Source organism: Coloeus monedula (assembly GCF_965178545.1).
Source record: "Coloeus monedula genome assembly, chromosome: 5".
Lineage (NCBI taxonomy): Eukaryota > Metazoa > Chordata > Aves > Passeriformes > Corvidae > Coloeus > Coloeus monedula.
This window is the reverse complement of record NC_138785.1, coordinates 30,031,503-30,059,321: the sequence shown is the minus strand read 5'-3', so window position 1 is coordinate 30,059,321 and position 27,819 is coordinate 30,031,503. Positions and strand designations below refer to the sequence as shown.

Here is a 27,819-nt window from a genome sequence, read left to right as displayed (position 1 = left end):
CTGGTGTGTATTAGTTCCTTTCAAAGAACAGAAAACCCGATCCAAACAGCTTCGGAAGAGCGAGGCCAGCGTTTCCTCTTTCCCGAGGGAGGAACAGCAAATGCCACATCTCGCACTGCCAAGAGGCAGCCGTTCCTCCCTGGGGACACACCAACGAGGAGTGGTGCTAAAATTAACGCTTTATTAACACCTGGCACGTCCTGCTTTTAACAAAAGCTTTAGAAATCGGCTGCTTGGGGTGGTTTATGTTTTGCTTTAAGAAGCAGGGAGCAGCTGCCCGGCCAGAAGCGGGAGCCGGCACCACGAGGTTCCCCGCCCCGGACCCCCCATCCCCGCCCCGGGCCCCCGCTGCCAGGGGCCGCCCCCCGCTCCCGCGGCGCCGCCCTCCCTCCGTTCTTCCCTCCGTTCCTCCCTCCCTGCCGCCGCTCCCCCGGACCCCGTGACGGCCCCGTCCCGCCCCGGCAGGCGGGAGCGCGGGTGCGCTCGGTCCCGCTCGGCGCGGAGGAGCCATGGGCTCGGCGGCGCAGCTCCCGCCGCCACCACCGCCGCCGCCGCCGCTCGGGGAATGCGAGCGGGAAGCGGCGGCCGCCCGGCACCGGCGGCGCCCGGAGGAGCAGGTGGGTGCCCGCCGGTGAGGGGTCTGGGAGGGCGGGCCGCGGCTCCGGGGCTGCCCGCGCCGTCGGGCAGCAACAGAAAAGCGGAGACGCCTTTTGATTCCTCTCCCATGGCATTCCCGGTACAGCCCACTCGTGTGAGCCGCTCCCGGGTAACGCTCCATTGCGGCGGGGCTTATGCAACCTGCGTGGGGCTGCCCACGCGTGGTGCTGGAGTATCCCGCCAGTGGGCCCGCCTGACCCTCGTTCTTCCCGCCGGGACGCTTAGTCTGGCTGGAAGAAAATGGGAGCAGATGTACAAGGGTAGTCCCGGCACGGCATCCACATGTATCTCGCTGGAAATAACCAGGGTGTTCTTGCCATCCGCGGAATTCCCCACTTGTGCAGCTCTTGTGGTCGTTCACTTAAGTATTTTAAGCTTTTCGTCTCTGTATTACTTAGGAAACGTAATATATTTTAATTGGAGGAAAAAAAACCTCTTTTTTTTTTTCGGTCTGCTTCAGGATTTGTATTTTTATGGCATGGAAGTGGGCTTTTTGCTTGGGGAATCAAAGGAGCCGTTTCCCTATTGTATTGTTAGCTGTAAACTGCTTTTCCAGGCACTCTTTTGTTTTGCAGACAGCATCGTCCCGGTGTTTAGACAAAGGCAGTGCTCTTAATGCACCTTTATTGATGTTTCATTTAAAGGAAAAAAGAACACAACCTTTTTCATACATAGTAGTAGAATGCAATGATCTGCTCTGAAATGCACTGGCACTGATGATTACACAGGGGCAAACAGCTGCGGGAGCATATCCCGAAGTAATTTCCGTATGGTTTTGATTTCGTTAATCATTTGTTGAAAATTCTTGTAAGATGCTCTTTACTTAAGCATAAGTGAGCCATGTCACAACTGAAATAGTTCAATATTGGGAAGCGTCTGGTAGTACTTGCCTGACATTACACCTAGAAGCGGGCCGCTCTGAAAGATTCTGGTACTTGAGAATTCACTTAGTCACATTGACGTAAGTCGGTGCATCTTCCTGCCCCTTTCTCTAGAAAAATGGGGCAGAGCAGAGCACATGTCCGAGTGTAGGTAAGGACAGATTCACCAAGAGAGGCTCAGAGTTCTCTCTGTGTCTGTAAGCCCTCCTGCAGGATATCACAGGAGGCAAGTAAGGAGTACTTGCTGTTTCTGGTTGCTGTCCTCCCTGGAAAGAGAGGTTAAAAAGTTGTATTAGATCATCTCATGTATTACTGTGCTCAAACTAGTTGTAATTCCTCACCAAGGAGCTTTTCCCTGCAGTTTACAACTGCTTCTTAGCGACGGGTGTGTTGTGGTTTCAGGGGATGGTGCAGGCTCAAGAACTGCCTTCCAGTGTTGCCTAAACACATTTTCACATGAAACTGGTAAAGGTACTGCTTGGGTTGCCACAGCCACACTTGACTGACAAACTCTCTTTCCACTTTTCTCAGGCACAGTTAGTGATCCCGGCCCTTTCTGATGAGTTGGGGTGTAGCAATAGGATAGCAAAGCAGAAATTTTAAATAGGTCACAAGGAAGAGGAAAATCCTTCCTATTTACTGGATATATTTCACTGTCATAGCATGGAGTAGTTTTTCTGCATACTGAGGGCAAATAATAAACTAGATTTGGAAATAAGGAATATCACTTGCCTTTAATTAATATACGTAGGGAATATAAATATTGGATAAAATAACAGTAAAAATAATAATAATTGGATAAATAAGTAGTAGTACTTTATGTGTAGGGAGGACGCAAGGAGTTGGTGGTACCTATACTTGCTGCAAACTTTGATGGAGAGTCCCAGATTCTCTTGTTCAAGAGAAGAATAAACGTGTAGCTTGATTTGGAGGGGCTCCTGTGTCACCAAGCCTTGTCATAAGCTCTGTACCTTTTTTTGCTCTCGTGAGTGTGTTCAGTTTTCTTTCAAAATAATCGGTTTCCCCTGCCCTTTTTGCAGGGGAGGGGAATTGTTGCTGACCTCTGCCGTTCCAACGGGCAGGGATCCTGTTTCCAGGCTAGGTCCTTATTGGAGTCCTTCTTGGAGGCCCAGCGCTGTCGCTGTGTTTGCTGAGAGTATTTGCACTGCTAACACAGACTCTGGTCCTCAGCCCATGTTTTCCTGTTCTATGTTCTCTCCTGAACTATAAATGTGTGCGCCACTTTAATGATTTGAGCGATGCAAAAGAAAGGAGTCAAAATCTGCTTTGGTGCTGGTATAAATTCCTGTTTCTCTCATCTGCTGCAAAGTAAAGCCTGCATGAGAGCAAATCCTTTGGCCTTTTTTTTGAGAGGGACATTAAAGGTGAGAATCTGGGGCTGCAAACCTGGGTGTGATTTGGTTTTTCCCATTTCCTGCAAAATACATACAGTATGTGTAAGGTCATACCATGTAACATAACACTAAAAGAATACCTTCCTGACAAGCAGTATCTAAATAATGATGTGTATGCGCTTTAATATTTTTTTTTTTTTTAAAGAGAGAGTATTCTGTAGGAAATAAATCTATTTAATAATGCCAAACCCTCTGGTTTTAATTTTTTATTGAAACTTGTTATTGTGTCAGCACAGGCATGCTTAATGAAATTACTGGCAGGTACATTTTTGAAAGAATAGAAGGATATGTAACTAAATGCTATACATAGCTTTTGGAATTCATTATTGCAATAGACTGTAGAATTACCTACTTCTGCAATTAGATTTGAAAGCTGAACTGGATGATAATTTGATTCATATCCTTTGTAGGTTTGCATGCAAAGGTGATTACACCTACTTTAGTCTTCAAAGCACTGCAGGACCTGGGTGGTTTCTTCCACCTCTCCTGTATTGCAGTGCTGGGGTTCAGAAGTAGTAAACGAAGGCACACTAAGATTCAGCTGCTCCTGAAGCCATGGGAGTAGGTTGCTGCTTTGCCCTACAAGTTCACAATTTTTCCTAACTGTTGATAGTTGTTAGTCAGACACATAAATTGTCCTGTGTTTTCAGCATCACTAGAGATAAGGAGCTCAAACCTCCTTCTCTAACCCACTTCCTAAAATAGGTTAGCCACTGTCACATTACTGCATTCTAAATCTCATCAACACCTATAAATTAAACTATTAAATAAGAATAGAAAAGTTTGAGCGTGTATTAATAAAAGTTGATGTAGGAGTCCTGCATTTGCATTGCTTGCATCCTGCACGTGCTCTGCAGCAGGCCATGAGGTGATATTAGTGGGATGCACAGCACCCTGTCTGTTCATAGGGACTTTGAGGCCAAGCCGTGTGTCACAGTGGAGTTCCTGACAGCTGTGGCACGGTTATTGCCTTCTGTACTGAGAACTGTGGGCTGTTCCCTGTCTGGGCAGGAATGGGGTTTAGTTCCTTGTAATTGAAGTTGAATGCAGTGACAATTCCCAGTTGCTTCAGTGACGCCAGGATCTCCACGCTGGTTTAGGATACAGAGAATCCACAGTGCTGTTCAAGTGTAAAACCAAGGCTTCTAGAGAATGTTTAAGTGGAGAGTTAATATGTGATGCATGTATTTGCAAGTAGATAAATTAGCATAGACTGTTACCTTTTCATTAACCCGATTTTCTAAGCCTTTGGGATGTTTTATTATTATTTTGAACAGTGGTTTATGGCTGTGAGTGGAGTATTTAATCTTCTAATAGATGGCTTCAGATTTAGAGGTGCTGTTAAAAAAGGGCTTTAAGAATTGAGAATTTTGTTGAGGAGATGTGGGTGTCTTAACTAAGTTCAAGTCCTGAACTTTTTTAACAACTTCACAGTATCACTAGTATTTCTCCAGAATGGGGAGGATGAGCAGAAACAGAGCTAGAGAATGATATCAACAGACCTGTGGTATCCCTTGTGTAAAATCTTCATTAGACTGTTGGGTGGATGTGTGCTGTGTTGCTCAGAATGCTATAATTTCAGTCATAAGTCAGTAATGACCAAGAATGTTTTAAAGTACACTTGTATATGTGGAACTTGTAGTGCCTAAGGCTGGAAAGCTATTTCTAATTTATTCCACACTGAGATAATCTGAAAATTATAGGTTTTTCCTGCTCACAGTTGTTGGAAATTGTTTCCAAAAGTAGTCATACCTGACAAGGAGGACTTAATCCCGAATTTGTTCTGGCTCTACATATAATTTAACTCTGTTGCAGAGGTTCATAACTATAAAATAATAGGTGATAATAACTTTCTAAAAAGCATTACTAAGTTTTCTGGGGCTTAACATCATTTGAAGAAAATAAGCCCAACCCTTCAAACATACCTGTAGCACCTACAATAGATAGGATAATATGCTCTGTTTGAATGATGGGAAGATCCTACTTTCTTAAAGAAAAAAGTATTCTGGAGATAGAAGTGAATAGAAATATCCTCTCTTTAAAAGAGGCAAAATTAACAGCTGTTGCTTTTCAGCAAGCCAGTGCATTTGATACCACACTGAATGTACAGGGATTGCAAACCTTTTTGCTGAGTCAAGCTGACCGGTTTTAGTGGGGGACCTTGATAAATGAAATCCAGTTGAAATTAAGTGTTGCAGGTGTAATGAAAAGATGGATTAGATATTGCATTTGATCTAGTCTCTATGTAAAATTGCAGCATGGGTGGGATCAAGTTACAGGGACAGTAGCAGGAGCATAAGAGTGTAAACAGCATCCTGAAGTGGAGGAGAGGGGCAGTAGATCTTGACACAGGGGCAGGCAGGTTCCCTCTCCCGTGGACTCTCCTGTGCCAGGTTCCTGGCTTTCACACTTTCTCATCTGGTGCTGTATTAGTGGAGAATTTCCTCCTGAAATGATGGGTCATTTTTTGTGCTTATCAAGGGAAGCCTCTGTTCTTCTTGAAGCTCTGTTCCACCCATACACAAGTTGAAGTATCTGGAAAAGCCTTTTTATCTCTTTAACACAAAACCTCTCCTGGTATTTTGGAGCTTGTTCCAGTAACTGTTGGTTCTGAACTTGAGTTGCTGTAAAAGCTGACTAAAGGGAATCCAGTGCTGTTGCTTTTCTTGTGTTGTTGCTTGTTTCTATAGAAACATCTTGTCTCAATTTTGTAAATGATTTCTAGATTCTTGCTGTAAAATGAATGTTAACCCAATCTTTAGTTTGCAGTCTTTTGTTTAAACTTCCTCTAAGTATGTCGCTTTTATTGGTAGCTGCTGTAAAGTACTTTTGGTATTAAGAATTTTTCTAGTTTTCTTGTATTTGCTTTTTTTTCCCCAGAGGAACAAGTCAAACTTCATTTTTTCTGTCTTCTTTTTCATCTGGAATTGAGGTTTATTTTGGTTTTTTTTTTGCATTTCCAAATCTATTGATCTTTTTGTACTTACATATCAGATTAAAATTAGCCTAGAGAAATGAACCTGGTTGGTTGTTGGGTTATTTGGTTTTTTTTTTTTTCTCCAGACAGTTGAAATTAATTTTGTTATCTTAATCAGTCTGTTGGCTGAATATCAAGATCTTTTTACTGCTTACATTTACAAGGTTAAATACTAATTGTTAGGTTTATGCTAGTAAAGGATGCAAAGGGGTACCGTTCTCTTCCTGCAGTAAAAAGAAAGAGAATCATAAACATTTCCAATAAGATCATTTGCCCTTCTTGGGCAAATTTCACTTTCTTTTAATTAAACGTAAGATATCTTTTAAGTACAAGAAGGTAGGGTGAGATCCTGATCAGATGCCAAGTGTTACTAGTAACGAAACTGTTTTGCATGTGTGGAGGAGTGGGAGGCTGAAAGGTGGCACCCGCCCGGCCAGTGCATCAGCAGGGTTTATGCTGGTGCCCTGCAATGGGGTGGGGCTGGGGTTTGCAGAGAGAGGGGCCACGACCTGGGAACCTGCTGTTGGCTGCAGATCGCCAGAGCCTCTCCATGGCAGTACACTGGGTGGTCATGTGGCTGAGTACTGGCGAGATTGGGACATTCGTTCCTCCTTCTAGGACTTCCATGTCTGGCTACCCAACTATCAAATATTTGTAGCTCTGCATTGGCTGGTGTGTCCCTATCTGCACCCAGCAGAAGTTGGGCCCTTATTCTGGAGGGGAGGGAGCTTGTGGTTTCTTCCATCCTGGTCTCTGTCATCTGCTGACTTTCTTCTCTTTTTTTTTTTTTCTTAAGAGTGGTCCTGGAGTATTTTCAGTTTCAGTTTGCATCCTCTAAAAAAGATAACTCTGAGGCACTCTCTTCTGAATGTTAATGTCCCAACTTACTGAAAAATACTCCTATGTTTTTGAAAGTAAGCACGTTCTTAAAGTCATAGCTCACTGGCTTTTTTGACATTTAGGTGTCTGTGGGCTTCAGCTAGCAGACACACCACCTGTTCCCTGGAGTAAAAATAACCAGGACTGGAGTAAAATAGATAGTGAGCAGTTAAATACTGCCGAGAAAACCTCTCACTTGGAAAAAAATGAAATGTGCAGATGGGTATGTAAATGTGATATCCCTGCATTTCTTTATTACAGGGTTTTTTAACATCTCGTTTATATGTCATTAAGCACGTGCTTGCTATTGAACTCAAAAGGGATTTCTTTTTTATCGAATGTGGAAATAATTCTCTTAAATATGCCATCCTTTTTCTTTCTTTTATAATTGTACATATGATGAATTGTGATTTGAGGCATGTCAAACAATTTGGAGACGCTGCTGCTTTTCTGTGTTGGAGGTGAACATTGTGTATACCTTTATGTCCTCTCTCATTGCCTTCTTTGCCCAGCAGCACTTTTGTGACTGTAAAATCATAAGCTTTTACATGGAGAGTAGTTATTCTCCCTAGTCATTGGCCTTTTCTCCTCCATTGTTGGTGTTCAACATTTGTCTAATGCCCTTTCAGGCAATTGATGCAAGAAAAGAGGCAATTACGGACTTGTACCCAATCTGGTGCTGTTGTTGAGTGTGGGGTGGAAATTTTTCAGGTTGTTCGAGCAAGAGAAGACTGTTGAGCTTTCTTCTATTCATTAGTCATGACAAAATAGAAGAATGCTACTTGGTTTGCTTTGATAGATCTTGTACCTTCAGAGCAGTTGAATGGATTTTTATTTTCTTTTTTTTTATCAAAACGCCCTGAATCTTCATGTGGAGCAGGTTCCTTATGTTCATCTATTCCCTCCTCACACAGAACAAAGACTGTTGAACTTTATCCAATTATTTCACTCAAGTCAGTTACTTGGGGGATTTTTTCCACACCACAAAAAAATCCCAAGTGAAAGATGCCATCTCAAGATTCTTAGTCTTAGTGTGGAAAACTCTGGACCAAGCTGCTGCTTCAGCAGAGAGATGCCTGGAAAACCATAACTATACCCGTTCTCCACATGCCCACGTTGGGTGAGGTTACAGAACTGAAACTTGTAGTTACTTTAGAGCTGTTCCATCCTCCCAGCAGAAAAAATAAATGTTAAATCTGTCATCCCATGCTATTTTTTATTAGCCACAGGAAAATAACTTCCCAAGTGTGTAGGGTAGTTTTGTGTCCCTTTTGGATCCATTTGTGTTCTGCGTCCTCCAAGGGTTTGGCAAACTTAGTTGGTGTGATCTGCAAATGGTCAGGTGCGGGAGCTGTGTGCTCCCAGCAATTTGAGGGGAAAAGACCTTAAACTGGCTACATTACACATAGGAGATGCAGACAGGGATCAGTCTTATGCCATTGTGAAAAGTTCAGTGCTGACTTTATCCATCCCTCCTAGGGAATAACGTATGACTCATTGCAAAGATGGCTTCTTTCTGGGGGGAGGATGTTTTGATGGGATCTTATGTTTCACTGCCTGGTCAAAACACCCTTTGATAGGAAGGGGGTAAGCAAGAAAAAGATTGTCCTGTCAGACCGGTGTGAAGCAGGCTCTGCTTGTGACATACCATGTGTTTTCTTGAGTTCAGGAAGCAGTGAGTTTCAGTGGATGTGTGGAAGTTTGCCATAAGCAGGGGTAGTTAGTGGTCAGAACACAGGGAATTTTGTGTGTTGTGTTGTGATGACAAATATAACTGGAAAAGCCACAACTGGATGTTAGTTGGGTTCAGTAGGATGAGTAGGACTTTACCTTCTTTGTTGTTTCACAGCTAGTCAAAGAAAAGATTCAATCACATGGGGGATTTTCTTTCAGAAGCACTTCAGAGATGTAGGAGCATCAGCTGTTCTGGAAGCAGATGGAACTTGTCACTTCCTCACAGAGTTTCATTCTGAAAAAAGGTGGTTTTATGGCATCCTGCATCGGATCTGAGAGGGCCCATCATGGTTCTCCTTGAAGCGTCAAAGCCCCTAGGCCATTTGGCCACAGCAGAGGGGAAAATTGAATTACAAAGTTCAGTATAAAAGTTTCTCAGAGTTTGGATCTTCAGGTTCTGAGTTTCTGCCAGTAAACAGTAGGAGACGGCAGACAATGGCTTTGCTGATGAAAATGTGCCATTTTGAATTGGGAGGGAAATTTTATAATACCAGACATCTGAAAAGACCAGAGGAAATGTGGTGTTTGATGGGAACCTTCGGGTAGCAATGGGTTCGTGAAGGACATTGTTTGTGCGTGCCGAGCGGTGGAGCAGATCAGATGTTTCCCTTTCTGTTCTGTTTGATAACTCTGTTTTTAACTTCAGATAATTTAAAATAAAAAAGTAGAAACCATATACGAAATTGAGTATGGAGTGCTGCATCCAGGTCTGCAGCCCCCAGCATAGGAAAGATACGGACCTGCTGGAATGAGTCCAGAGGAGGGCCATGAAGATGCACCTCTCCTGTTGAGGCAGGCTGAGAGAGTTGGGGCTGTTCAGCCTGGAGAAGAGAAGGCTCTGGAGAGCCATTATAGCTCCTTCCAGTGCCTAAAAGAGAACTGGAGAGGGACTTTTTACAGGGGCATGTAGGGATTGGACAAGGGGGAATGGTTTCAAACTGACAGAGTAGATTCAGACTAGGTAATCACAGTAAGTCTAAAATAAAATTATATTGATGTAAAATTAATTTAAATTACAGTAAGAAGTAATTCATTAGAGTAATTTGATAAGAAACATTATGCTAGGAAACAAATGCAATCAGCATTTCTAATACATTCTGGTTTAGACTTACTCACTTAGGAAAGCCTCATTCTTCTCCTTCAGGAATAATACCATATTTATGTATTTGGTAAGTGTCTTTCAGCCAGTTGGAAGAAGGGGGATAGAGAATTATCATCTGGGAGACAGTACTGCTGTTCCTCTCTTTCCAGGAGATATTTCGGGCGTGTATTAATCTATATCCATCTAGATCTCTGGCTGCACTCCTGTTCCCTAGTCCCTCTGAATTTCTTCATCTCTCCTGTGTTTCAAAGAGGGAGGAAAGGCAAACAAATGAGTGCAAATGAAGTGGCCCTCTCTTACATTCCCTCCTGAATTGTAGAAGATGAAGTCTGGGAGTGCCCACTGCACAGCACATGTTAATTATGTGGAGAAGAGCGGCTGGGAAGGCCTGGAAAGAATGTTTTCTCTGGGGCTAGGGCAGGTCACGAAATTCCCTCTGCTCCCTCTTGATACACAATTGATTCTTAAAAGTTATAAAGCTTAGGCTGGGTTGTTGATTTTTAAAACTAGCAACTTTGAAACGGAAACTTCTGCTTTTACAAGTGGAAGTTTTTGTAGAGGCAGGGGGGTGCAGCTGCTCGGAATGGGTACATTTTTCTCTCTGCATTTTGTCTGTTATGGTAGTGTCTGTCTAGCTTCAGGCTGATTCAACAAGATTTAGTATGAAAATAGCCCTATGAAAATAGTTCTGTAAAAATTGAAGAGTCAGCTGGGAACTCTGTGTTCTCTGAAGACGGCCAATTTCTAAAATTGTTTAGAAAAGTATTTTTGGGGGGAAAAAAATGAAGAATTTTATTCTGAGGTTATGATTTGAGAGCTATGGCACATATATAGGACTGCATGCCATTTTACTGTTGCTCTGAAAGCTAGCGAGAGAAATTCTAGCTGCAATGTTAAAGCGTATTTATTATTCCTTAGCAATCTGGAGTATTGTAACATTACTGGCATTTGCCCTAAAGGTTCTGTTTTAGCTACACCTCTGAAGAAATGTATTTGTCCAGCATGTGAAATATTATGCAATAGTAAAGAAAAATATGCCATCAGTGTTTCATGACTGATCAGCTGTTCTGAGCTTCACTTGCTTTTTGCTGAGTTGCCTGAAGCAAGATATACTTAGCCTGAATTAACAGAACCAGACTTTGAAGTCTTGAGAATTTCCATGATCATTTTGAAAGGTTTTGTAAGCTACTGAAAAATATTTGGAAAAATAACTTGAGATTTGTTCCGTAATTAAACATACACTTGTCAGTCTCTGTGCCTGGCAGCTCCCTGTGTGTAATCGCTTTAGAATCCATGAATCTACCATTGTTTGAGAAGGTGAGGGAGGGGTAATAAAAAAAAATCAGAAAGACCTGGACAGCCTAAGTGAGGTGGAATTTACTCTGTACCTTGCTTAAGAGACAGTGAGCAAATTCTTGCTGTTAGCTTATCAAAGCAAATGGGGCTGCGAGCAAAATTGTGCGTCCTACAGCTGGCACACAGCAGGAAAGACGTCACTGGCATGGACATGTGTGGTTAATCCTGCTTAGCCCAGTGGGAGCTGCAGAGGAGCTTGCAGAGCTGTGCTTGCTGGTGGCCTCCTGGCCAGTGCTGCACTTGCTCTGTGCAAAGGCTTCCAGGACCTTGCTGAGTACCACTAACTAGCCACAGGCAAAGAAATGATGTGTTTTCCGCCTCCTGGCTGCCCTGGCCATGGCTAGGAAATGCAGTGATTTCTGAACTGTTCTCTCAGAAGTGGTCTCTGCACCGCTTGACATGAGCTGCACTCTGATCCCCTCCACCATCATCCATCACATGCTCCCTCTAGTCTCTGCATGCAGGAAGCAAATAAATGTGTTTTCCCTTCCCAGCACATCCTTTCTCTCTTCCCCTAGTAGTTGTGATCAGTATACCACTTAGGCTAAGGGTCTGTTTGTCTCCCTGTGCTCTTTGGGAATGGACAGATGAGAGTTCCATTGTGTTCCCAGCCCTGCCAAGTTTGCAGGGGCTCACAAGAGGCTTAACATCCAGGACTGCAGTTCTCTATTCTCAGGCTCTTCTGTAGAACCACAGAAAGAGTGAATAGATTATTAATAATGAATTAGTTATGAACATGTTGCTATTTAGGCTTCCCGCACCTGTCCCTTTCTGGGATTCAGTACTGAAGCTTAAACCAGACTCTTTATGAATAAGTAAATTTAAAAAAAAATTCCAGGTACTTTCAGCTGAGGGACTGTTGTAGTTTTGTTGGGGCTTTTTATTCAGCAGCAGCTGTAGAGCTTTACCCAGAGGATTCAGCCAGCAGGTTCTGCATGGTGGCCTAAAGTGTGGCCTAGAAAAACAATATTGGCTTCCTTTGGTCTTTGCTGCATGTTTTTTCTGTAAGAATGGGAATTCACTTTATTATTTGCTCTCTAATGGAGAGCCTGGCACTGGTATGAAAGGGAATTTCTGTTTTTCTACCAAGACCATGCCATGTAACAAGGGATGCAGAATAGCTTTCATCCTTGAAGATGGAACATGTTTGCTTTGAATCTGGGAGTAGACTAATTGCACACAGAGCTTGTGGGCAATTTTGTAGGACCTATTGATCAGCTGACGGAATTATTTATGAGTACCTGCTGCATGTGTTTTCACTGCTGCCTAATGGAAGCATTAGAAGACTCATGTTAATCATCCTGAAAGCATGTTCGCCCTGTCATACCCAAGCACAAGGCAATAAGGTTTTGTGCAAAGAATTTCTGCACACTGGGGAAGAGAAATGGGATCTCAAGCTCTAATCTAGTTACAATTTACATGTTGAAACATTCGTGGTTTCTGCAGTGATATTTACCTGTGGCATCTTCATTTAAAGACGGACCTCTGCCTTCCTGTGCATTTACTCTGCCATTTTTTATTTCACAAAAAGTCCAGAACTTGTTTCTCCTTCCCTTTACTCTTTATGCCACCACTTTGCATCTGTGCAGTCCTTGGGTCTGTCTTCCTTTGGTTGACTTGCATGGCTTCCTACGCCACCATCAGGATAGATGTTTGTCTGTTTCCTGGTCGGATCCAGTGCCCTTCTTTCAGCAGCAATTAGTAGCCCTTCAGTTCCTTGGGCTTTGGTGCAAAATACTTCATAGTTCGCATTTAACAGTTTGGTATCATTCTTGTGGTTCTGAAGATATTCTGGAAATAATTCAGCCAAATCCCCTCCCTGAAATTAGAGGTATCTCATTCCATTGTGGTTGCCCTGACAACCACAGGCAGATTGCGCAGACAGGTAAGATGTATGACCTGCAGGAGAGCTTTACACCCCCTCTAAAGTGGTATCTGGAGGGGAGGCAGGCTGTCATATATTTGTAGCACCACTTCAGATGTCCCAAGTTTGGACAAATGACATCCTTAACATTGTACGAAGGTCACAAGCTATGTAGCATTTTCAATCTCTTGTTTTAAGGAGTGGATTTATTGCATGTGTGTCTTAGTTTTATGCATTCAAATAGAAACAGATGAGAGACTTGTTCAGAATCACAGTAATAAAATTGTACAACATATTTCCTCTTTTTGTCTTCCATCTGCAGGTCCAGCAAGAGCAAAGGAACCACACCACAGAGCCTGTGATAGATGACTATAAAAAGATGGGGACTCTCTTTGGCGAACTAAACAAAAGCCTTATCAGAATAGGCTTCACAAGGATGTACTTTGGAGAACGGATAGTAGAACCCGTAATAATTATATTCTTCTGGGTTATGCTCTGGTTTCTTGGCCTACAAGCTCTTGGACTGGTGGCTGTTCTGTGCCTTGTCATTATTTATGTACAACAGTAAAATTTTATAGATGCTATTTGCATTATGTATTTCAACACTGTCACTATGTCAGTGGATTTATGTGTTTAAGTAAATGGGTGGTACATCAAAAGCTGCAGTGCTTCAAATGGCTGAACTTCCGATGACGGGGACTAAAGTTATGCATTTTACACCAAATCAGCAGTGCCCTACTACATCTTTTAAGGGGAAAAAAAGGACATGTGTGAAATGTACTGTTTTCTGCGTTCTTGGGGCCTTAGCTGAAGGATTGGCTTTTCATTTTCCCCTCCCCTCTCCCCATGTTCTTGTTTTGTACAGTGAAAATTTCATGTCTGGTTTTAAGAGGACACTTGATGTGTTCTGTTTCACTGCCAGGGGGCTCATACACTGTTTGTTCCCTGAATCTGCATAATTTGTTAGTGTTTTGCCGAAAAGCTAAATCTGCACAAGGGAGGTTTGTTAACAAACCTGCAATGACAAACATTCACAAGATGAATACAATTTCCAGACACAAAAGCAACTTTGATTAGTGTAGTTAATAGTAAGCTCTCCCCCAGGAAACAAGCTGTACCAGCAAAATGCTCTTATACCAATGTTAGTGACTTCACACAAGACTTCAGCTGTTGTTTAGGAGAAATTGCAGTCCTACATTGGCCAAGTGGTCTAATGTAGCTCTGCCTTGTTTTTTGGAAATGTACTCAGCTCCTGCTGCTATTTTTCTTTCTTTATTTTTTGTACTTGCTCTTTCCCCCAGCCCTCCTTCTTAAGATAAATATTTGGATAATTCATGGAGTTTGTAGGTAGTTCCAGCTGCAGTGTTGGAGAGCTGCCATTCCAGACAGCAGTGCTAGAATGCTGTCTGCTTCCTCTGGGTGGTATGAGAAGTGGCTGAACAACCACATATCAGACCAGATCTCTCAATGGTCCCCGCATTTGCGGCAGTGTGGGCCCACATGAGCTAAAGCTTTGTGCACCTCAGCAAACTGGACCTGTTTCCTCATGAAAGGCAAGAATGGAGTTGAAACCAGATTGTGATTTTATTTCGTAGTCTTAACTGGTTCCTTTCCATACTAGGCAACAAAAATGCCTGCCTGTAGGTATATGTCATGGGCCACCAACCTAGAGGGTAGGTTATATACATTCAAGAGTGGGTGCAAAATTCACTCAGCTCCCCAGTAGCCACGCCAGAGGTGTGCTGGGTATTTCCAAGTTTTCTTCTTCTCACGAAGGGAAACAGAAAAATGGGACAGAATCTTTACTTCTACTTTACTACTACTACTGCTAAATAGGCTACCAATTTAATATTTGCTGTACATTACTTGTAGTAAGGAACTTAAATGCAAAATTGGCTTCATCTATGGTAGAGTGAAATTACCTATTTGCTTAAAGAAATGTAATAGATGTGAAATTTTCTGTAAATTACTTAACTTTTTGCAGTGACTTTTTTCCTAAATGTTTTTACAACAATAAATTAGTTGAAAATGCTGTCTTATTCAAAGACTTTTGAAGTTAAGGGATGTTTCTCTATAGTCCCAGTCCTGCAACTGGATTCTAAAGGCCAGTTTTATGCATGGATCATGTTGTCTGCTAGGCTCAATTTCCAGGACTCCTGGCCCCAGTACTTATGGACTTTCCTGTTAAGGAAATAATGGTTGTTTAGGGCAGTGAACATGAAAGCCCAGCTGCTCTCAAGTCTTTCTGTACTGAAATGCCATCTGTAGACATGTCTCTGTGCTTTTCTAATGAACAAGCAGTTTCCTTCTGAGGGGGCAGGTCACCTGTCTGGATCTTCGGATGGCCCTGACTGTGGATTCAAGAGACTCTGCTGAACCAGCAGGACTTCAGGGCACCAGGACTGAGGCCCAGCTGTGTAGTTAGATGGCAACCAGTGTTGATTGGCACCTGGTTAAATAGTTACAATGGTGGCAGGGAAACATTGGACAGCAAAAGATGTTTCTGGATACTGGGGGGGGGTGGTGGTGTTCACGGCTTGAAGTCCCGAAGCAAACAGCAAGTACAGGCTGAACTCAGAGGCAGGAGCTCTATACTCAAAAGTGCCTAGGGGTAACCTTTGGGTTTGTTTCAAGTCCCCTAGAAGGAGAACATCTGTTTACATCTCTGCCTATTTCTATAGATAGAATGATGGGGTTATGTGTATTCTTTTCCCATATAAGAGCTCTATTACAAAAGCATCCTGTTGTTAAAAGTTAAAAAAAAAATTTCTTCTCACAATCCAGTTATTGTACAAAGGATCACATCTAATTCCTTTCATCCCATAGGAAGAAGTGTGTCTGTGATATCCTTGTTGCAGTAGTTCTCTTGTGTAAAGATACTGTGCTGTGAGATGGCATGTGGTATTTCCTTGAAGTGCTGATTTTGCTGTGTACATAAGGAAGGGGAACAGTGGATCATGGGTGTGACCAACAACTTCAGTGAGGACATTGTTTATATGCATGTGACCTTTCAGTATGAGCAGAACTGTGACTGTTGCACTCATGAATTCAGTTGTTTGTTCAATGTTCATGTTTGTGTACATGTACTATGGGGAAAGGTAGCTTTGGGGCTGAGATTGTGTCTAGTGAATGTCTTAGGTGGTTTCTCTTAGGGGTAACTTTCCATGTCTTGTCCTTTATTGAAGTTTTTAATTTTTAAAAACCTGAAAAAATAATGCTGTGGTGTTAGGTTGGCTGAAAATGGAAAAAGAAAAATAATGTATTGCATGGATGATCCCCCTCTCCTGTTTGGTTTCATATGTTCCCTTGTATATAAGAATTTGTGCTGAAGCGTCTGTCCTAATTTTGTGCTATTACTGTACTATCTCCCTCTCATTGGCAGGGAAGACAGCAGGAGCTAAGGAAAAAGGAGAATTGGGATAGAATCAGACATAAAGAGTGGAAAGTGGAATGCAGTGAAACGATGCGTATATGTGTCCAAAGAAATGTGATCATAAATGTGTGCCAAAAGTGAGGGGGAAGTGGGTGAACAGTCCTTGCTTGTGTTCTTCATTCCATCCAGACAAAGTTGCAAGGAAGAGGAAGCACCAAGTGTTCCAAGGATGTCCCTAGATAAAACAGCAGAAGGGTAATCTAAAAAAAGACAATTTCACTGTTGTCTATATAGTAAAAATTGATAGTGTTATTTATGTCTGTTACATATTACTGTTATTATTGATAGAACTGAAAGCACCTTTATGCATCTGTGTGTAGGATTGTATTAAAGAATTAAGTCCCTTAAATCTGTGTTAAACAACAAATGATATAATTCCTGTTGGTCAGTGTGATATTGCAAGCATTTTACATAACCTCCATTTTTTAAGGGATGGACTCTTCAGTACTGTTTCACACCTGCCAAATGCATAAATGTTTGAAATAGTGTGTACAGAGAAGCTCTGCAGGAGAATCTTGGAGAACCCTGTTTGCACTGAAACATCATCACATCAAAATAGTCCATATAAAAAGGAAAAATCATATTTCTTGAAAACTCTGTATTGAATGAATCCTACAGAAAGCTCTTTGTTACTCTTTCTAATAAAAAGTATTGCCATCAATGAGATCTCTGAATTCTTTGTGGTGCTTTGTTCAAAGTCACTTGGATCTGGATCCTTTCAAAATATCGTGGTAGGCCCAGATGAAATGGGGCAGCATTCAGATGTCCACTGAAATCAGTTAACTTGCAGCTGGCAGAGAAAAACTGCAGTACAAGACCTGAATAAACTGCATCAGGTCTCTATGGTTGTATGCAGCAAGTTACGCTAAACTAAAAGAAAATAAATAGTAGAGCTAGATGTTCACAAATTATGGCAATGTTATGGTGTAAAGTAGCTTTTATTTCACAGCATATCCATTTTGCATCCAGAGCAGCCTCTGAAGGGAACCAGATGTAGTCATGCGTGTGAAAAATCCTTTGAAGTGACAATTTCTGTGCCACAGAAAGGTTTGGGTGTTTTCAGTTGGTTTTTTTTAGATACACATAGAACATTATGTGGTTGAAAACAAATCTAGTTCAAACTGTTGTTTTGGCTTGCTTCTGCAGGTCAGAAAGGTGTTTGTTCTGCCACATGAAGCAGACACATATATCTGTGTTGCTCAGGATGTCCAGTGAGTTAAGCAGTTTGGTTTTTTTTAAGCAGCGAAGTTGAATTTTGGTCCTTTAAACTCTTGCTCGTGAATGTGCACAAGAGAAATAAGGCTCATTCCTGAATAAATTCATACCTTCAGGTTTTATTTCAGTTAAAGTGTTTTTGTCAGGCCTTTTGTAGGGTGCATGCAAATTCAAAACAAGCTGGCTTTGATTCTTTCCATCTTGGGCTTTTGGGAACTTCTTAGCCTCTCCCCTCTGCCAGAACTGGCAGCTTACCTGCTTTATCCATTCTTCCTTTCACTTTGGCATTGCCTCTCTAGAGGTGTTCACTCTGAACAGTTTGTGCTAAGGGTTCAAGCTTTTTTGTCATTCAGTCTTCTTTGAAGCTACCTAGACAGAAAATATTTTCAGATTGGTGTTTTGTTTGTTCTCCTATGTGCCTGCGTAACACCAGAGGAGAGGAAATGAGAGAGGATTTTTAAAAAGATGTATATGCTGGTCAGTCACTTCCTTTTTACAGTGCCTATCTGTTGGTTTAGGTGGTGGTTACCAAACTGTGATTTGCAATCACCAAGGTGAATGTTACAAATGTGTAGGGTAAGGAGCTGTTGGGAGGTTGGCACCAGGATTTTGAGAATGGATGGGTCAAGCAGCATGTAGCTGAGGGTTGTTTCAAGCTTAAACAGGTGGACTTGTAACTTCCCTTAACTTCTGCCAATGCGTTGGTTGCTTCTGAGAATGTCTCCAAATGCTTATGAAACCATCAGTATTCCTTCTACACTTACTCTGAGGAAAACTGAGCTTTCATCAGCTCTGTTTTACACACAGGAGCCAAAGGGGATGAGAATAGGAGAGGGGAATTGGACTAATAATAGTGAGTTTTAACTTGAATGAAAGCTTCTGGTCTTCAAATTTTAGCCTTGTACTATGCAGATAATATTTGTGTCTTGTGTGCAGTTGTCACAAGTCTTTATCTCCCCGCCCCCCCCCCCCCCCAGCCTATATATGTATTTTCTAATTAGTAGGGAAGTGAAGCTGCTCTGATAAGATACACTTTTTCCCAATTTATTGAGAACGACACATCCCCTTTTCCCCCTCAAGTGGCAGGAGGGGTGTGACTGGATAAAGCCCTTCTGGTGACAGGAGCTGCTCTTGCTGCAGCCTCAGGGGAACTGTCTCCTTCCCAGGGTACAGCAGGCTCCCAGTACTGCTGAAATACCTGGAGTCCAAGTGGCATGGAAGGACTGTAATACCACAGTCCAAGGGATTTGATCAGACAGTGTTTGAGACAGAGCTGTCACAGAGTGCAGGGTCTAGATTTTATGTTCATTTAATGACATTTAATTAAGCACCATTCTTTCTTGGCTTGTCCTGGTGCATCACCTTGTGTTCAGAATGAATGTTGCTTGCAGCAGATTGTTCTGCTTCTGGAACCCATCTGTGTGCGTCTAGGCATCTTTCAGTTGTACCATTTACTCTTAATGCATTTTAAAACATTACAGAGGAAAAGGGCTCATCTTCCAGTCCTCATTTGGATGAGGGTTTAATTAATATATATGAGAAGGGTGTCAAATTAGTCTCTAGCACACTGCTGGGGACTTCCTTTCAGAGGAAAAAAAAAGTGTGAACTGATGCGTGGGTGATGAATGTACAAGATACATGTATTTGCATACTGTCCACAATGGTGGTGGAAAGTGACCATTCTTCTGCCCTAGTTCATAAATTAATTGTCTGGTTTTTAATGTAGCAATCTTTCTCAAGCTAGCTGGAACATACTTCCTAGGTGCAAGAAGTCCATGGCAAGGAAATGAATTATTAATGAAGAAAAGTTCTTTGTCAGCCAAAATCCTGGTCTGTAAAAGGAATTCTCAACTTGGATAGAATTTGAGTCAGTGCTTTGGCTTATTAAATCTTTATCTTGAATATTTTGCCTGTTTATTGTTTTAAATCATTCTTTCATTCCTGTCCTTTCTAAAAGCTGGTAATATCAGTCCAAAATTCTTGAAAGCCACTCCTCTGTCAATAGCTGTTACCAGTGGGGCTGAAGGTAGCCTGTGAGTGTGGAATGGCAGGTCACAGGGGGAGACTGATGTGTCTTTAATGCTACCTGGCTGATGTTACAAAGCCTTCAAGTATGTTTTTGGCATTTCCTTTGCTGTCACTTTCTGTATTTATGCATCTTTTTAGGTGCTAAATGAGAGCTCACATAGCCAAGTACCTGATTTCCTCAGGCATTTCTCTTAGTTCATTCTGTGTTGCTGAACAGACTCAGCTGGACACCCACATAACTGTCCTTTGCTTCCTGCTAAGAGTGCAAATACTGTCTGGCATCCCACGGTCATGTCCTCATCCTAATAAGATTAGGAAAAGCGTGGTGATGCAGTTTTACTGAGGGAACAAAAATTTCTATGCCTCTCTGAATCTTCCTGTTGCAGAAAGTGGAAAAAAATTAACAGTCTTGAGTCTACTTTTGATGCTTTGTAGATAAGAGAAATAAAGGCATGCAAGTGCTTGAATAATTGTTTTGTTTTTCATTTTGCTTCCTAGTTTCTTCATTCCATCTGTGATTACAGAGATAAGACCGTATTTGGCTGAGCTCTGTTAGCAATAGAGTTTAACTTGGCTCTTAGTTAACAAATTCTTATCCCAGGCTATTATTTAACACGTACATACAAATTGCTGGTTTGCCTTTCCTTCAGAATATTTATTTTTTTCTTGTCCTAATGAATTAGCTTAGCTTTTTTACTTTTTTTGAAAAAAAGAAAGAAAACCAAACATGCTGGGGGGAGCTTCTATTACTTGCATTGGGATATACCTCAGTGATGGTGGGACTGTTGGACAATTTAGTGTTTTGACCCTCGTTGTTAAGACCTGACTGTCTTGTCAACTGGGCTTTACCAGCAGCAGGGGAGGGAGTTTAAAGTATAGTTAAGGCTTGAGGTTAATTGAATCTACTTGTGCACTGGTGGCTTTACTCCAGTTTCCCAGGAGACTAAGCCATGAGTTATAACGACATTTTGCAAAAAACTTTAGAAACTGAGCTAAAGATACTATAAAAAGAATTGAGGTCTTAATGAGTAACTGTTCTGCCGTTAATGCTCTGTTCTTTGTTACTTAAAAACAAAAACAAAAACAAAAACATTCAGTGCATTCTAATGTCCCTCCACTTAAGCTGTGAGACTGGTAGCACAGATCCTTTTTGATGTTACCCTTCTCCCACCTTTTCTGAAAGCTTCTTTCTTGATTGCCACCTTTCTTTTCCCTCTCCAAATTCCTGTGTTATACAGACACTAGAGGAGAAAAAAAAAAAAGTTTAGCTATTCCCACATAGAAGGCACTTGCTTCCTGTGTAGAAGTAGTGCAGGCTGATTTTCCCTCCCTAAGTGCTTCAAAATTCTTCTGGGGAAACTCAGAATCTATTTAATTCAGAATCAGCTACTGTATCATATGTGTTGTTTCTTTTTAAGTGTTTTGATGAGTAGCATTTCAAAGCAGGTTTGTGACTGAGCTTACTGGGGCCTGCTGCTGAAAACTCCCTTTGAATCTTCCCAGTGATTTTGCAGAGACAAGGTTCTGGTTGAATTCTTAAAGAATAAGAGGACAAGAGCAGTTAGAACAGGAGTAAGAGTTGTGCCGGGGTGTGGGAGATGCGCCTTCCATTCCAACTTGAATTTGGCCTTGGGGACTTTTTCAGAAAGCTGAAAGCTGCAAAATCACTGGGAAGATTCAAAGGGAGTTTTCAACCTTCAGTAACCTTCCCTGTAACACAAAGTCATGAAGAAGTGTGCTAGAAATAAGATGTTTCACTGTCATGGGATCTGGTAAGATCTAAAGGGTTTTTCTGAGTTTCCCATGAAACACTGAAGCAGTCGAATCTTTCATTCCCTTAACTTCCAGCACTGTTAATGATTTATTTCCAACATGTGTGGTGTTCGGGTTTTTTTCCATGTTTGTAGTCAATGAATATTAGAGTTAATTTTTATCTTCAGAGCTCTAACATTCTCCATCTTGACACTTTTGCGCTATGTTTTTATTCAATCCATTGTCATTCATAACGAACTGAAAGCTTGTTAAATGATGCTGTTGGCAAGGGATTTCTAGCCCTGCCCAGAAAAATGTCTTGTGTCAGCCAGGCGCCCCATGTGTGTTTCCAGCAAGGCATGCCATGGTGAGTTTGAAGCAAACCTGAATCCTGGCTTTTTGGCACCCCAGGAAGAAATCCATCAGGACTCTTTCATGACAGCACTGGAGGATAATGTGTTTTGTGACAGAATTCACCTGCATCTCCAGGGACCTTCAACAGAGCAGGCACATGCTGCCCCTCCTTGCATGGGCAAGGATAATTCTGGCTGTCTCTGGGATTGTAAAGCATTTGCCTAGATTTCTGACTGATGGTTTAGGTGGAATCCTTTGCCAAGTGCATAGTTGCATGAACTAAAATAGAACAGGCTCTGAACTTTAAAAACAAGCTTAGGGGTAGGTTTCTGATTTTCTCCTTTGGGGGCTTTTTATAAGGAATACGTAGAATAGTTTATTTCTCAAAGAAGTGCTATTTGAACTATTATTTTGTAAAACAAAAACAGAGAGTCTTTAAATAACATTTCCCATTTCACCTCCTAGGACATCCTGGGGTTTCCATATGTCCTAGCAGTTGCCTGAAAAGCTGTGCCTCAGCCTGTTTCCTTGTGGTGGCTGTGTTTCAGGAGCTACCATGTGATGGCAGCTGAATGTGTGCAGGTGTCCTCTCTGTGTTGCTGAATCAACATTGTTTACTTGCTGGACTCAAAAGCATTTTATCTTGAGGAGGAGAAATTGAGTTTACTGCATGAAAAATGTATACAGGCACAAGGGTCCATGCCATCATTATTGTAAAAAAGCATTGAAGCAGTCCATGGAAAAATTTCACAGTTAATAGTGCCTTACATTGGGATGATTATCTTTGTTCTTCTCTTCCTGCTTCAACGACTTTATTAACAGCAGAAATTTGCAAAACCATTCTAGCATTGCAGTTCACAGATATGTAATATCTGTTAACTTCCTGGCTGGACAATGAGCTGTCACAGTAAAAAATTATTAAAAATTGGATTTGTTTCCTTCAGGAGTGTCCTCTTCATAGTCTGCCGCTAATACTATACACATAAATGGAAACTGCTGTATTATTTAGAATGTTGATGGTACAAAACCCAGTTTGAAGCATCTTCACATACTGCACACAGCATCTTAATTTATGTAGAATCTCATGTCTTGAAATGTAGGCCTTTCATCTTAAGCATCTGTGCAGGGACCTTCTCCTTCCTTGAGCTGTGCCTGGCAGTTCCCTGGCTCCCATTCTGGTCCCCAACCCCATGGAGAGTTCTCTTCATCAAGTCACATTATAGGCTGGTCTCGAAAAGTTTCTCTCAGACACAAAACTAAAACTCACATGAAGATGGGAAGGAATTATCAAATTCCTTTAAAGGTCACAAAGAGGGATGTTCAGCACTGAAAGACATCAACATCAGAAAGCCAATAGGCACTTAGGTGCTGGTTTACAACAGAATCAGCTGTAAACAACTGCCTAGGACTGGACTGATTACTGAGTTTCAGACAGCCTGCAGAGCTGTTAGTTGTTTAATTAAATTGAGCTTTTATTTGGTTTGTATTTGGTCACTCGAGATCTCCGGCTCTTCCCAGCAACATACAGCTTGGACATCTGTGAGCCAAACTGCAAATGTGTCCTGGTGCTGAGAGACTCTTTTGTAGCAGTCTTTTATAGTGCCCTCTCTGCATCAGTTCAATCACTGTTTTATCCAAAAATTAACTACTGCAAAGTATTTTTGAATACTTTTAGAATTTTAACATGCTAAAGCATGTTTCTGCTTTCACGTGTTATTTCTGTTCTTCAGTGGGGCTTCCTGCTTGTATGTGGTTAAGGGCAAAGCAGGAACCAAGCTCTGCAATAGCATTAACTTGTGCAAGAGGGAAAAAAGAACATAAATTATTTATGTGCCTCATGGCTTACTTTTCAGCTGATCTTCAGCAAGCTCAGCTTTTTTTAAGCCTTTGATACTTTCATAGGTGAGCTTTCTCCTTTAAAAAATTAAATAAAAATAGCTTTAAGCCTTTTCCTGTATTTGGCTTTTCCAGGAAGTTTAGCACATTTGCAGCTTTTGCTTGCAATTCCTATTTTGCCTTTTGAAGAGTGAAATTTTTGAAAGGAGCACCTGAAGCCCAGACTCCTTAGAGTCAGCACGAAACTGCTGTGCTTCTCTAAAATTGCTTACTCAAGGCTGCCTATTTCCATACCAGAAAACTTACCCTTCTTCTGCACAAAATTACAGAAAATAAAATGTGAATTTATTTCTTAGAGCCATATACTTTTGATAACTGATTTCGGAGCCAGGACAACTGCAGCAGGCCTAGCCAACCTGTAAATCTGTAAGGTATTTACACAGTACAGGAAGAAAAGTGTAATAAAACTTCAACTGAAACAAGGGAAATGAAGAAAAGCTGTCAGACTGGAAGAAGTTTTACAGAACTCTTCACAGTGGGGTCTGTACACCTACATTGTTTATATTTGTAGTGGTGATGGCAGCACAAGAATTAGGGATGCAATACAATACAGAAGCAATAGGAAGGATTATGCAAAATGCCTCAACAGTAAGGCCTGGAGTTATAAAAAAAGGGAGAAGTAAATTTCATAGTATGATATGTGAAAACATGTAGTTCTGAATTCATGAAGAAGCACTCCAAGAGCTCATCTCTTGAAAGTGACAGAGAATAGCTGGAGCTTTAGCTGCATGCTGGATGAACAGGAGCCAAGAATAAGATGCAGCTGTCAGAAAAAAATAATCCTAGGGTGTTTTGGACATTGTATTTTTACTAGACATGTAATGAGTCATAGCATTGCACCAATTTGTTTTTTAATCTTTTTTTAATATAATGTGATACAGAAATTTTCAAACATTTTTGTGAAAATCTTAATGGAAGCTGGCTTGTTTGTAAATGTAAAATGAAGTAATGGGGCAAAGCATAAGTGAAAGGGTGATGCTGGCTGCAGGGTAACTAGGTAAAAACTGTTAGTAACTTTAGTCCAGGTATTAGGCAAAAACATCATTTGAGTAAGGCTCTGAAGGATTTAAATCAGTGACAACAAGAACTGGAAACAGCTTTCAGGAGAAAGCTTGGTTGTTTCCTAAAGAGATGCCAGGGGGTGGTTGTCTGCAAGGCCTGGAAGGCCAGACTCTGGCTCTGAAGCAAATTTCTTCCAGTTCTCTGGTACAGCTACAAATAAAAGCTGAGCTATTTCACTTGCCCTCTTCCAGAAACATCAGTGCAAGGGACCACTTTTGTCCTCTGCAGAGATTGCCGTTTTGCTCGTTTCCTGTTTTGATTGTGAGCACGTTGCAGTACGGTGTAGGTCTCACAGAGATGATCTAACCTTGTCTTTGCTCCCACTGAGTCTGGTTTAACTGAAAGATTCACGACTAAGATAACACAGTTTATATTTGCTTCATGCTGTTCTCTAGTATCTGATTTCTCCAGGTTGGAGGCAGAAGTGATATTTTTTCCTATTAACAACCCAGCTGATATGGTCTGTTTGACCACTGCAGTGGAAGAAAGAAAGGAGTTAACTGAATAAGTTCTTCATTTATTGCCAAATTCTGCTTGCTTGCATTTGGTTTGCTCAATAAACTGTACATTGTAGCAATGTGCCCCCAGCACCCTGGGTTGGACATTCAATTACTTGTGACCACAAAAACTGATAATCTCGTGGCCAGTGATGTGAGCAACACTTCCCTTTCCAGTTTAACAGAAATTGCTCAACAGTTACAGCACTTCCTGCCCTTCCACGTGCAGTTCAGCAGCACACGGATGCCTGGGCAGGCACGGCCTCCCACAGGAGCCATGGCACGAAGGAAGCCTTTTCAGCTCTGGCTCACGACTGAGGTAACCAAGCCAGCAGGAAAACCACAACTGCCATCACCTCAGGGATTACTGCAGGGCTTCTGCAGTTGGACAAGATGACTCAAACGCAGCCAGTGAAGACCTAATCCGCAGAGCAACTGTCGCAGGTGGCATGGCTTCATGTACTCCTTCATCCAGTGAGCCAAAAAATACAGGTTTATGGAAACACAGAACCTGAATTCAGCTTTAAAGAAGGGGTAGCCCAGAGATGACAACTTTGGTTAAATTATTCATATAACTTGGATTAATGTCTCCTTTCCTCTGTTGAAGGTGGCTATCTCTGCTTTTGTAAAGGTGAAAGGAAGAAGGGCATAAATAAAACAAATCATTTAAGGGAACATCGAAGCTAAGTGAGATGACACTTCGAGAGCAAGTTTATGCTGCTTCAACTTTCACATAATAGTTTTCCCTTACTATGATGTGCTCTTCAGAGTGCAAAGTTCCCTGGAAAACATACCACAGTAATGCAGACCTGTACTCCAAGCCTCTTGGTAGGTGTGGTTAAAACATGCATGCTTTCTTTAAAAACATGTGCATACCTTCTTTGTGGCTGAAGAAAACACTGAAAAGATGTGATTTAAAAAATGTACATCCCAATAACTTACCTGATACATTATCAGATGTCAACATAGGATCAGTGATCTCCCCTGGGGCAGTTTACTACCACAAAGGCAGCATATTATATTATTTGTTTTCCATTTTTTGCTTAGTACCTGAAAACTTCTATGCATCTGATGCCACAAAATCTTGTTATAAGAAATTTTAAAAGGCAGAGGGTTGAAAACAGTAATTTTGGGGGGGAGATAACAGAGTGGTTGTATTTGGGAGCTGAGACTTGTCTGAGATCAGGGGCATCTGTGGGAGAGCTCAGAATTGAGCATGGCCTTGCAGAGGTCCAGTCTCACACTTCCCCGTATTGGTTTCCCACTCCCGCTTTTGCCAGAAGTCCACACTTCAGGCAGTCATTTCAGAATCTGGGAAAATACTGGTGACCAGTCTGAACTCAGCTCAGTTAACAAGTTATTGGTCTTGGTTCCAGTAAGAAAACACAAATTTTTCAAGTGGTGTGAATTTTCCCCAACGATCCCACTAGAAAATTCCCACTTGGCTGCTGAACCTACTGGGCACACACAGCCTGAAGTCTGCCCACCTGGGCAGCTGTCAGCAGGATGTCAGGAGCTCTGCAGGAAGGTGGTCTCAAGCATACAACAGCACTTACATCCCATGATGCTGGCTGTTTCAGGTTGTCCAGTGGCAACACCTAGACATTATATTTAAGTGTTTTAATGCACTAATGGATAAGTCATTATCTTTCATGTGGTGCCTCATTCAAAGACACAGTTCTTGCTCAAAAAAACAACCTTGAATTCCAAGATGCACTACTAGGTAAAGCTATACACCCTCAAATATCAGCCAGTGGGATGTGACTGAGATCAGTGAAGAAATGGTGCTGGCAGGTGTGACATGAAGTAAAACAAAATCTGCCACAACCAGCTGAAGAAACAGGTGATGTTTACTACCTGTTGAAATACAGCAGGGAGTCATTTGTCACACCTCAGTGCATTGTTAAAAAGTCATCGCAACTGTGGCTGCAGCACTGGCACTGTTCTGTTTTACCTTCTCAGGGCAGTCCAGATGCTGCGATGGAAATAGCACAGAAAGCTTTCCAGGAGCTTGAGGGCTTAGCCTAATTGGACCATTTGTTTATATAAAGGTGAAACTAATTGACACCATCTTCGCGAATCACATCTGCCGTCACTGCTGCCCCCCAGCGAATGCTACAAAAGACAACTGAGTGTGGCTGGCAGAATTTCTTTTTGTCTTCAAAGTGAATCAGGCAGGACAAAAATCAAACACATCCTCAAATTTGCATTTCTATGGCTCTTTTGAAATGAAACGTGTTGCCAAGCCATTTCTAAGAGAAGTTTTATTTCTTAGTGTTTGCTATTTACTAATTGGAAAAGATGTTAAGATGAGTAATTCCCGTTCCACTGAAAAATCGTTACCTCATTTAAAATTGTTCGTAGAAGTCCTAGGCATAAAGAACAAGACATTTGTCTCAGCCCAAATTCCATATGGGCCGGTTTTTTTAAATGAAATAGACTTTCTGTCAGGGCTCTGTAGCCCAGTGACCTGTCTGTGAGGTACAGACACACACACAAGGATTCACCACTACCACTACCACCACCACCACCTCATGAATGCCAGCAAGGAACTGGAGCAGTGTATGGGAAGCCCCTGAAGCACCACATTCCAGAAAATTGTCCAGCTGATGTCCTCACCCAACTGCTGTTGTTAACAGTTTAATAACCTCCTGGGATATTTTGGGGCCATCAGGATATTTTTGGCCAGTTACCCCTCGTACCACCAGCCTCCTTCT

At 41.8% G+C, this 27,819-nt stretch overlaps 1 protein-coding gene across 1 annotated transcript; it reads left to right on the top strand.

The window, feature by feature from the left end:
- Window positions 1-444: 444 nt before the first annotated feature.
- On the top strand, window positions 445-16,949 carry FAM241A (family with sequence similarity 241 member A). Its single transcript, XM_082282628.1, has 2 exons — window positions 445-617; window positions 13,188-16,949. Exons 1-2 carry the CDS (start codon window positions 510-512, stop codon window positions 13,431-13,433), a joined length of 354 nt encoding a protein of 117 aa, XP_082138754.1. The 5' UTR covers window positions 445-509; the 3' UTR covers window positions 13,434-16,949.
- Window positions 16,950-27,819: the final 10,870 nt, after the last annotated feature.

Coding starts and splice junctions, on each gene's coding strand:
- FAM241A (XM_082282628.1), top strand. CDS start 510: ATGGGCTCGGCGGCGCAGCTCCCGCCGCCACCACCGCCGCCGCCGCCG. Junction 618..13,187: donor GGCGGCGCCCGGAGGAGCAG/GTGGGTGCCCGC, acceptor TTCCATCTGCAG/GTCCAGCAAGAGCAAAGGAA.